At 43.4% G+C, this 12087-nt stretch overlaps 1 protein-coding gene across 1 annotated transcript in view; it reads right to left on the reverse strand.

Moving 5' to 3' along the window:
• Window positions 1-12087, reverse strand: part of atxn1a (ataxin 1a) — a 70619-nt gene that overhangs the window by 7481 nt on the left and 51051 nt on the right. Inside the window, 2 exon segments of the mRNA XM_028424334.1 lie at window positions 802-1044; window positions 1046-3136. Of these exon segments, the coding sequence (XP_028280135.1) occupies window positions 802-1044; window positions 1046-2632 (1830 nt within the window). The 5' untranslated portion in view covers window positions 2633-3136.

The following is a 12087-nucleotide window of genomic DNA, read 5'->3' on the forward strand; positions in this document are numbered from 1 at the left end:
CAAGAGACAAGTCTTTGAAACATGGTCAGCTTTTGTGGGGTACGGTATCAAAGAGCAGCTGGGGGAGGGAGAGATGGTTTGAGATGTGCTGTGTGGGCGGACGAGTCACAGCATGGACAGATGAAATAGATTAACTGGCTTTAATGCACCCCCTCAAAGACAGTGAGAACAGTGCATGTGTGTGTGCAAGTGAAGAAGCTGGAGAGAACCAGAGAAAATAGATAATTGTAGCATATTATTAGAGTTTACTGAGCGATGCAAGTGATAAATGAATGGAAGATCTATGTAAAAATAAAACATGCAGATATCCTGTGACAACTATCATCAACACATATCGGTAATTCATTTATGTTCCTGGACTTACTGGATAATTAGGACAACCTGACGAGTAGATTCCAGCACTGAACTCTTTGAACTTGCTCATGATTGGAACATGATTGTTACATGACTGCTACCTTAGGACATTTACTTTAATTACAGGGGAAATGATAGCATCCAGTGAGATTTAAGATAATAAAGTAATTAATATGGAGCAGCTCAATGTTGTCATTTAACATTAATGTCAACACCAAAGAATATACATAAAAGAATTCATAGAGATCCCTTTAAAGTCATCCTTGACATCAGGAAATTACAACCATGTTGCGCAGCCTGGCTACAGATTCATGTTCCCCTTTCCTGCTGTTGCTGGTGCATTGCTGTCTATCTTGGAGCCAAATGAAGATGAAAATCTATAACACAAAATGCAGAAGAATACAATCAATTACAAAATAAATGTAAATACTTCAGCACTGTCCTCACCTGTGTACGGTGCTCACCAACTGAGAACTGAACGACAGCGAAGTTGGGTGAGGTGTGACTGCCTTCAATGCGCTCCACTGTGGACGAGTCGATCTTCAGCTCACTGCTGATCTCAGCACTCTGGATGAAGTCTTCTGTCTTCAGGTCCTCAACGCGCTTCAGCTCCCCATCAGCCAGCTGGATGATGGAACCTTTGATGAAATATGGAGGGAGCGAGGGGGGCCCCACTGTATTGGAGGGGGGGAGGAGGAGCAGAGGGCGCCACTAGCCCTGTTGGAGCAGGAACAATGGGGAGATGAAGCTGGGCTTGGACCACTGCACCTGAAGCAGCCTGGTACGAGCTGCTGAGAGTTTCCAGAGTTTCTCCTTTGGGAGCAGTGGCAGTGATGTATGTATGTGGGAGTGTAGTAGGAAAAGGTGTGGCTTGGGAAGATTGTGTAACATGGGAGGTTACAGGTTCCAAAGTGGGGACTCCACCTGCACTGACTGGGATGATAACCGGTTGGGTGCCTGGAATGAGTAAGTGCTGTTGTAGGCTGGTGTGGTAACTGCTCCCACTTCCCCCTGCGATGTAACCAATTATAGGTGGCTGAGGGTAGATGCTAGTGGAAGGGACACCGATTGACAGCGATTCTGTAGCATTGTGGGTGGTCTGGATAACGGTCTGGGGTGACAGTGTGCTGACAGCCGCTTTCATATTGTCTACACTTTGTGGAGGTGGAAATGTGAAAGAGGAGGTGGTGTTGGAGAAGGAGGATGCCCGATTTACAGGCTTGCCTTGGATGATGCCACCCTTCTCCAGGTGAGTAGGGGTAGAGCTTGTCAGCTTCTCAGGGCTGGCTCTTGGTGCTACCAGCTGGTGGTCCCCATGGCTGTTAGGCATTAACATGACAGAGGTTCTCAGTCCTGAGGGATCATGAACAGAGTAGTCTGATGGCAGAACTAGTTGCCGGGCCTCAAAGGAAGACAAAGAGGAAGTGCCATCCCGTGATTTGCTCCCTGACTTGGAGAGACTGGACTCTGGGGATGCTCCAAACCGCCGGTCCCGCTCCAGCTCTCCATTGTGGAGCTCTCTGGGTCTGGAGCCACCTTCCTCCTTCCTGGTGGGTCCATCTGTATACTGCACCACAACTTGAGACATGCTGTGTCCCAAAGCATGGTGTGGATGTGACTGGGACGGAAAGTGAGTGCCTACTTGGTGATGAGTTGACGGCACAGTCCGTGAGGATGTTGAAATTTGAATGTGGTGGGAAATGGGGTCTGTAGATGGGGGAGGCATGGAGGTTCGCACCGTGGATGCTCGCTGCTGGTCTTGTTTAGAGGCCTGCGAAGGAGCAGAGACTGTCTCTGTGTGTGGCGGTCTGTGTGAGGAGGAGGATAGAGGTGGAGGTGGGGGAGGAGGTGGAAGTAGTTGAGGGGAGATGTAGCCTGCGTATGGGGTAGCGTAAGGTGAAGCTATAAACTGCAGATTAGGAGGCAGCTGGGTATAATGAACAGTTCCTCCAACTGCAGACTGTGACAGGGGAGAAGTGTACACCGTGGGAATAGATGAAACTAGCCTCAGTGAGGATGAGGAGGATGAAGAGTCTGATACGGAGGAGGCGGGGGATTTATAGTGAGGCCCATCAGATTGACTGGAGCTTCGATGCGCACCCATAATACTCTCATTCCCACCAGCCACACTGGCAAGCCAGGCCATGTTTTCAGTGCGCTGGCTGTCACTGGCAGGTGGCATGGTAGGTGAGCGATTTTCAGATGGTAACGTGCTTGAGGGAATCTCCCTCTTCTTTGGGGGCAGACATTCATTACTGCGTTCCTGGTTGGACTTCATCCTGATTTCACTTCACGTCCCTCAAATGTACTTCCGTTATCTTGGACTAAAGCTTTTTCCTTCTCTACGTTCCCTCACTCTCTGACTTTCTTTTTCACTTTCGTTTCTCCTTTTTCTTACTTTTGATGTTCCATCCTTTATGTCACATTAATTAGCTATTAATTAAACTTCCCAATCTTGTCTGTTTTTCCCTCCTTATCCAGTTCAGCTAAGGCTGTTGATTATCAGGTCTTTTCTTGAAAGAAAATCCAGGCCCTAACAAGCAAGTTAGGAAGGATTAAAGATGAAGGTGAAGGTATGGAAGGGCTGTTAGAGGGGAGGGATAGGGTGGTCTGCTCCGTCCGGGGACTTTTAGCGGCTGAGGGGTGAGATCTGTGTGGTAGGGGAGAGTATCACGACGTCACACCTGCTGTTGCCGCAGAGGATGATGGGGGGCCGAGTGCGCTGCACTTCATGTGGAATCATTTCCCTGCAAACGAAAGTCTGCCCACACGCAGCACAATCCTGTGAAAGAAGAACAGAGAGAAGCAAACTGTTACAAACGTAACATTGTTCTTTACTGCCAACCAAATAAGTTTACATGTTCACCAGCGAGCTGCATCAAACAGATTCGCTGATGTGAAGCCCAACAGTGACCTAATATCACATGTTTAAAATCAAGGGGAAAAACAAGGGGAAAAATGCAAAAAAATAATGCACTGTACCAACAGCTTCATGAGCACAACAAAAAGCACTATGAGGTTAAACTGTTGATGGACTCATTCACTAACAGGAAGGCCAACAAACAGGCCATGGCCCCAATACAAAATAAACCTTGGCCTTACACAATGACAGTCAGCAACAAAGAATTCTGGAGGTAACAGTGAACTCATTGAATGACAGTGTTCTGAAGGGGAACAAAATTCAAGACTGACAAGTGGATGTAGTACAAGTGTGACCTTGCAGTGCACCTATAGTTGAAGAGCTATATGATTACAGTAGTAAAAAGGCTCTGCACACAAAATAAATATAACAATAACATACAATGATGGCACTTTGAAGTCTTCATCAACGGTTGTATTTGCACTTCTGATTACATGCTGTTGCTGCACACAATAAAGTGTGTACCATGTGTGTGTGCATGGATGTGTGTGTGTGGGCCATCTGTTAGCCATGACCCCCTACTGTGAAAGATGGAAAGCTGGGTGTGAATCTTATAAATAATGTACAAAAACATTTCAAGCACATGCACCCACACACATACTGTAGACACACACACACAAACACACACACATATCACTTGCTGACACCTGGCCATATTCAATTATGCTGACACATGTCCTTTTCATGAAACACAGCTCAAGTTCACACACAAACACATACCAACTAGTGTGCAAAGGAATATGCATTGGCATGTACTGTATCCTAGCCTATATCTGTCGTACTAGAGGACAGTCTGAAGTTGCTTAAATGTCTTTTATATAAACTATATGTAAAGCTGCAAAGTCAGTGAGTTTAAAGTTTCATTGTGTCATGTAACATTGTGTCATTATGTAACTGAGGTTTGCACATACAAAGTTAAAAAATGAGATGTAACACATGATGTCAGGAACCAAAAGGACTCTCTTCAGTGTCTTGACATGACAACTTAAGCATGTTTGATTACATTATCTTACATAACGCACATACACATAAGTCTGACAACGCAAAGCAGCAAAACTGGGTCAAATCATCCTGTGTCTTATTTCTCTCAGTGATAGCAAGTGCTCTTACTGTGTGTATAAATTGTCTGAGTGTTCTCTAGGTCAAAGGACTTCTTGCATCTCAAGCAGATTCCTGTGATTTAAGAAGTGTCGCAGTGCTACTACAACACAACTGCAGAGACAGGCGTAGGAGTAAACACATGGAGTAAAGGAGTAGCTCCACACACACAGTCAGGCTTTGTTTTATAATAGTGAGCACACACTTGCTCGAGTACACACCATCTGTTCCATCAAGCAGGCATGACTCAGAGGTGTGTTGAGAGGTACTGTTGATCTGTGAGCTTTTAGCACTGAGATGCACTCTTCTCTGCCGCTCCCTCCTTATCTCCTCTCCGTCACTCCACCTCCACTCTACTCTCTTGCCTCAGCCTGCCTACCTCTCCTGCTACATAATTTCATTCTCCGTTATCATTCTTCTATCTAATGGTTTTAGAGTCTTAATGTTCTGTCTCAAAGTATTTGCCTTTTGTCTCTTGGCATCCTTTTGTCAACCTTCATCATTAGCAAACATCATACACTGGACATTGGATATAGAGTGTATAGATTTTAAAAAAACATGACAAACTGCTGCTATTCAACAAGCTCTTATTTAAATTAAAACTTGAGATAAGAGGAATTTTATGTGTGGGGGACATCTTAGATCAGAGAAATTTCATATCAGCTGTCACATCAAACGCTGACAGCGTCGGTACATTCCGCAGCAGATCTGTTCATACTGCTGTCTATGAGAGCTTTTATCTTCACAGCAAGGCATGTCATTTGTGACAATTCACTCTGGCATGAGAAAATTGTTCTAAGAGAAAAATATATGCATGGTGCATGGTGATGGTATATATTGTACAATACAGTTCAACATGTGTGCAATGCCACTGCCACAAAGCAGCTCAAAACTATAATCATTTAACAAAAGAAATGTGGGAATTTGACTAAAATATTGCAGGAACAGAGGGTGAGACACACTAGAGGTGGTGCAATGTACTAGTTCAGATGTCAGCTGTGATATTATCCTGCAGTGTAAGTGAAGAGTGAAACTGAGAGGCAGCGTGAAATCGGGGGGGGGGGGGAATAAATAAAAAAACATGCTCACTTCAAACCCCCTTTCCAGCACCCACAGCGGGAAACTTTGATATTTCTAAGACAAAGAAAGAGCCCGGCTACACCAACAACTAATGAGGGAAGAGACTGAGGAGGGTCGACAGAGGATTTTGAGGAAGGGATAAACAGAGACAGGAAGGTGAGGAAGATGTAAGAGTGAGCAAAGGCTTAAGATGCATGGGAGACACGGAGGGAGGGAAAGAGAGGCGGACTGACCTACATTACAAGAAGAGAGAGTATTGCTTCACTGAAACTGACACTCAAACACACATTCACTGAAAAGCTAAGTCACCTGAGTCTTGCTGAGCTTGCAGCGTGTACGTGTGTGAATGTGTGCTGGTGTGGGTGTGTGTGGTGGGATATCAGATGACCTGTAACCCAAGCTGTTTGTCCTCCATGTGCTTTAGTACACACATTCACAAACACAATGATCCACCTTACCAGAACTTGTGTGTATGTGTGAGTGTGTGTGTGTGTGTGTGTGTGGGCAAGAAAAAAAAACTGAATTGTTCACTGTAGAAATGTCCTTCTGGGATCAGATAGTATACGTGCTTATACGTCTCTCTACCACGCTCACTACATTCATACTAAATAACCAGCCTATACAAACTGTGTGTTGACTGTACTAGTATTGGAGTGTTTTACTTACTTGAACTTTTGAACTTGTACAAAAGTTAAGACAAAATTTAACTCTACAACTATTTTGGAAACACAGAGACCACATGTCCCTCCCCTAAATAATCATTAAAAAGGCTCCATAGAGCTGTGTTCTATTTATGCGTGTTCAGCAGCTTATTCAGTGACTGCAGTTAACTGTAACATCAAACGTTTTGAGATCTGCAGTGGGACAGCTTTTGTAACAGCTAACAATCAGCTATTGATTTTTGTATCCACAATGGTTGTGTCAAACAAGCCCCACTTTCATTTACAATAACCAGCTATGTGCACTGCAAAGATTTCAGGATTGTTCAGTATTTGTGATGGTAAATTTCTTTATCTTTTATGATAACATGATCTTTTTGCTATCGTTTTTATTACATGGTGGAAAATCTTCTTTAACTATGCTTTCATCATAAGTGTGGAATGTGATATCATTCTACAAAAGAGAGCATATATGTTATATATGGCATATATTTTACACTTTCTACATTACAGCAATGTAGAAAGTGGTGCACACAGGCAACATACAAGCATCTGAATCTGTGTGTGTGCATGATTGCCCAGTCATAATCATAATCACGATCAAAGGGATAAGTCCAACGTGATGTGTTATCTCACTGCTAAATATAGTTCAACTGGGAAGTACAGTGTTGCTGCAGGCTTATAGTGGCTCTCTCTACTTCTCTTCTTCATCAATGCTTTCTCTGTAGCTTTTTGGCTAGGTGGCTTTTCATTACTGTGTGTTTGTGTATGCAAGTGTGTGCACACTTTACACAGGGACCACTGCCAGACTGGGAACTTTGACAAGGCTGCCACTTTAGTCACTGTCATTCTCTCCCCTGCATGAACACACAAACAGTGACACACACATACATGCAAACAAGAGTATGGTCAGATAGTGAGAGTAATGGAGGGTCTGAAATTGACGGAGACAGAAGCAGGGGAAGAAGGAAGAGGAGGGAGGGGTGACTGAAGAAAAGAGTGGCAGGAGGAGAGGAGAAAGAGTGGTTAAGAGTACACAAACAAGAAGATAAAGAGATGGAGAGAGAAACAAATGACTGAATGAGAAAAAAGTGTCTCTTTCTGAAAACAAACACTTAGGCAGTGTTGCATGACTTGCACTTTCTCACCTCAACAGCCCTGAGGTTGGGTGGGTGGTTGCAAGAAGGGGGTAGTCAGACAGACAGATAGACAGAAAGAGACAAATGTGAGAGAAGAGAAGAGAGGAGAGGAGAGGAGAGGAGAGGAGAGGAGAGGAGAGGAGAGGAGAGGAGAGGAGAGGAGAGAAGAGAAGAGAAGAGAAGAGAAGAGAAGAGAAGAGAAGAGAAGAGAAGAGAAGAGAAGAGCGATTGGAAGTAACAAGCAACAACGTTTGTAGGAAAAACTGGGGCAGACGCAGTACACACTTACAAATGACATACTGTGATACAACAACACAAGTGTTCTGGACACACACACACACGCTGACTCTCCCTCACTCCCACACACAGTTCATTCAGAGCAAGCACAAAACTGTGTGAGGCATACTTACCAGGGTAGCAGGAGTAGCCCACTTCTGCTGCATGTTTTCTCTCTCCCTGTCTCATTCCTTTGCTCTCATAACTCCACTCCTCTCCTGTTCTGCACCCCGAGTCCCTCACACCCTCAAGCGGAAAATCCCAAGCAGGCTACTGTGTACTTGTGCTACAAACTGCTCACCCCCCAAAACACACAAACACACAGCAGACACTGGCATGCCCTCTTCTAAATCTTGACAGCGGGGCAGGAAGCTCCCTCACTGCCCCTGACGTACAGCACTCAGGTGATCACTCACACACAGATGCACACAAAAAACTGGTAGCACACACTTGCACACGCCCACAAGGAGGGAGTCCCGCATGCAGAGCTCCAACGTGTATTATGCAAGGGGCTGAATGCGAGCCAGAGCCCTCACACTGTCTGCCCTACACACACACACACAGGGCCCCTCCCACAGTTTGCTCGTCCAACTTCATCAGGTATTCATTCAAAAAACACACACACGCCAGCTGGCTGCACGCCCGGAGACCGCTTACAAGCAGGGAAAGAGAACGAGAGAGAGTAGAGAGAGAGAGAGAGAGGGGTGGGAGCGTGTTACAGTGAGAAGGGCAGAGAGGGGGAGAGTGGGAGAGATAAAGGGGGAGGGAGGGAGGGGGAGAGTGGGCAGCAGAGATTAGAGAGACAGAAACAGACTGAGTACATGAAAGAGTGACACATGAAAAAGTCGTCTACACACAGACATGATTGTAGGGACTAAGATCTGAAGTTTGTAAGATTTATTGATTACTCATGAAATCAGAAAATACCAACAATTATATGAGCTAATCTTCACGTCTAAGAAGCTACAGAAGAACAGTATTTCTGTCTGTTGTAAACTTTAATGAATGACTGTGGCAGAAATATTCATCAAAACGCATAGATGAAATCAGACACTCACATGTGTATATAAGCTCCAAGCTGCAGGCTTTAGAATACTTGAGTGTTTGCCAATACATTAGGTTTTATGGTGAAGGCTGTATTTCCTGCTTTTGACCACTAGATGGCATGACTGGTTACCAGTGTAGAGCAGTCTATTTCTGTTAGTTAGCTGACCTAGTTAAAAGATCATTTGGAAGTAAATATAGATGAAATGTGCTCCTCAATGCTAAGAGATGTAGCAAGCACGTACAGAGAATAAATGAGCACTGACTCATAAGATGTTAACACACATGAAAAATTGTAATATTCCCACTAGACTGAGTGGGTATAAACATGCACTAAAAAGACATCCTGTTTGTGTTGGTCGGCCTTCCTGTCAGTTTGATATCTGTCCAGTGTTCCAGTGTTCATGGAGGGTTTAACTGTTGCCAGACAGGAGATGGGTTTTTTTTTGCTTTTAATGTGGTAATGTGGGCTAAAAGAACACACAAAATGTACCCAGAGCGGCTCGGCTGAGTAAGAGGATTGAAAAGTAGTAAGCTGACAGTTCTTGTTTTTTTGTGAAGGCATTTCTGGTGATAAGCACGGGGCTGTAATGTTTTTACACAATCATCTCACAGTCAAGCATATTTTTTTCCTGATGTTGGAGCTCATGTTAATAATAATACAGATTTGCTGTAGCACTACAATTGTATAAACTTTATTTGCTTGTTTTAAACACTGCTGCATGCACCCAGTACAGTGTACGCAGCACACAAGGACAAAGTGGAATCAAAAAGAAAGAGGGACTGAGTTAACACAGACAGAACGCCAAATGAACAGAGACAGAAAGGAAAGCCAGGCTAGCCAGACTGTGTGTTTGTCTCACAGTTCATGTTGTTTTGTCAGGTGACCTCAACAGCGCAGCAACACTTGCCTGTTGCCTTGGCAGCTAATTGGAGCCTCTCTGCATTTAATCATGATAAATTTGTGTGTGTTTGTTTACAGTCAGCTGTCAAGAAAGCAGACAGAGAAAGACGTTGAGAGAGAGATGAGATAGAGGACGAGCATCCAGAGAAGAATTAGTCAAGAAACTGTCTGAGTCCCTTTGATCATGTCTGAAAATGGACAAAACTCTCCACCTAAAATCATTCACATCCTTATAATATAAGACATTCAATCTATTTTGTATGGCTTTGCCTAAAAATAAACTTGCAAAACAGCTTCTCAGTGATCAAACTAGTACTCCTGTTATTTACTCAGTCTCTTGTTTCTGACATGGCCTTTTACAATTTAACAGAAATAACAAAGTTGAAATCAAATACAGGGAGTGGATTTGTCAATTGGACCCAATCATAACATTAAAACTCAGTCAATGATCTCATAATAGACATCAATGAAATGTGAAGTGCAGCTTTTTCTACCACAAACACTGCCTGATTCTCTCTCAGCATTCTGCAGAGCAGAGTACAATCTCAGTCACAGCCAGTCACTAAGGAAACTGATGAAAAGCTTCTATATATACACACAGCCATATACATATCACAGACTTTTCTGCTCTCTCTCCCTCACACACACACAGTGACTGTGTCGTCGCTCTCTCAGTCGCCTACACAAGCTTCACGCATGCTGTGGTTATGACAACAGCAACCCCGGCCTTCCTACACTCTTTTTACCCATCTATCCCTCCTTCGTCTCTGTCGGTGAAAGTCTCAGCTCTCTTGTTTATCCGTGTCTTTCCATCTGTCTCTGTGTCTATGTGTGACTGTGTGCGTGTGCAGGAGCCTGTGAGACAGCAGGTGCAGAGCCATCTAATGGTCAAGTACTGAAACACACATTTACACACATAAATAATTACTGGCAGACATGCTTCATGAAGACATACCCTACATTTTAATCATATCATGCCTATGTTCGCTTCATTTCTGTGATCACTGCAAAATCATATTAGCAGTGTCCTCTGAACTTTGAGCCATTTACACACTTCACAAATATCTTTCACTTTTCCCCTTCATCTCTATCTCCCACACAAGCCCTCTGCCAGACTGTGCTAACTTGCTGGCAGTGTAGTGTGCTACTTCGGCCCAAGCCACATCCCATTCACAAACCTACTAATCCACGTACACTATTAGATCCCTGCTAGTCACACACACAAAGAAGTGTGTGTGTGTGTGTGTGTGTGTGTGTGTGTGTGTGTGTGTGCACGCATGCTGGATTAGGGAGGGACTGGAATGGATGAGCAAATCACTGCTAAGCTCCTCTATTGCTGTATAATCCTGCTGAGTACACACGTACACACACACACACACACACACACGCACACACACTTGTAAATATGCATTCAGATGTGCACACACATCACCATGAAGCAATACACTCATTCATTTTCAAACACGTACAAAGCACATATTTACTCACACCCACTCACACAAACAATAGTAGTCATCACAGACATCACAATATGCAGGCACAAATTCAAGAGCAAATACAGACATAAACACACAAATATTATTTTCAAACACTATATACACACACACACACACACACACACACACACACACACACACACATATATATAATCTTGTTCTGAGAATGTGTATTGCTGCACAAATACGGAGTGGGAGACAAATGTTGGGTAGAAGGCAGCCAGGCAGAGAACACTAGAGCTTTCTGTTTTCATAAAAGACCCCACTGAAAAGAGAAAATCGAAGAGAAAACTAAAAGAAAGGAAGCAAGACAGGACAGACAAATGTACTTGAAACTCTATTCACTATTACACAATCCATTCATTCATTCTACCCACACAGCTCATTCAACTTACAGCAATATTAAAAGAGTGTGCCACTCATTTTAAAGCATGGTACACAGAGTTTGTAAGCCTCTTTGGATTATCGACTATGACAGTTCAATTAGTATTTTACAGAACACAGAAATATTTCTCTACAAGCATCTACAGAGTCAGAGTGCTGAATAGTAATATGTTCATGTCAACTTTTATATCCTATAGGCATAATGGCACACCTCATAAAAAGTCTATCATACAATAATATCTTACAATGCAACCTTGCATCTCGCCCATACACTTTATCTGTGGCAGAGCATATTGTTCCTAAATGGATTTTCTTCCTCACTCTTCACATAAAAAGTCAATTTGTAATGCTAATTTAAAGCAAATCCTCTTTAATGTTTATAACACCTCATCATTGTGCCCTCATGATCTGCTCATGTGGGTGAGAAATAGAAGCAGAAAATCAGGAGACGTGAGTGAGATCATTTCTAAGCTGAAGGCAGGTTGAAGGCAGGCTGACAGGTGTGGGATGTGTGATTCTGCAGGGAGCACGGTGCAAAACAGAACGGCTATGGAGACACACACACACACACACACACACACACACACACATATATATATATATATATATATATATATATATATATATATATATATATATATATATATATATATATATATATATATATACACACACACACTAATGTTGCTGGGTTTGCTTGTCAGCAGACACACACACACCTTTTCTCGCTTGA

This window comes from Parambassis ranga, chromosome 2 (assembly GCF_900634625.1).
Source record: "Parambassis ranga chromosome 2, fParRan2.1, whole genome shotgun sequence".
Taxonomy (NCBI): domain Eukaryota; kingdom Metazoa; phylum Chordata; class Actinopteri; family Ambassidae; genus Parambassis; species Parambassis ranga.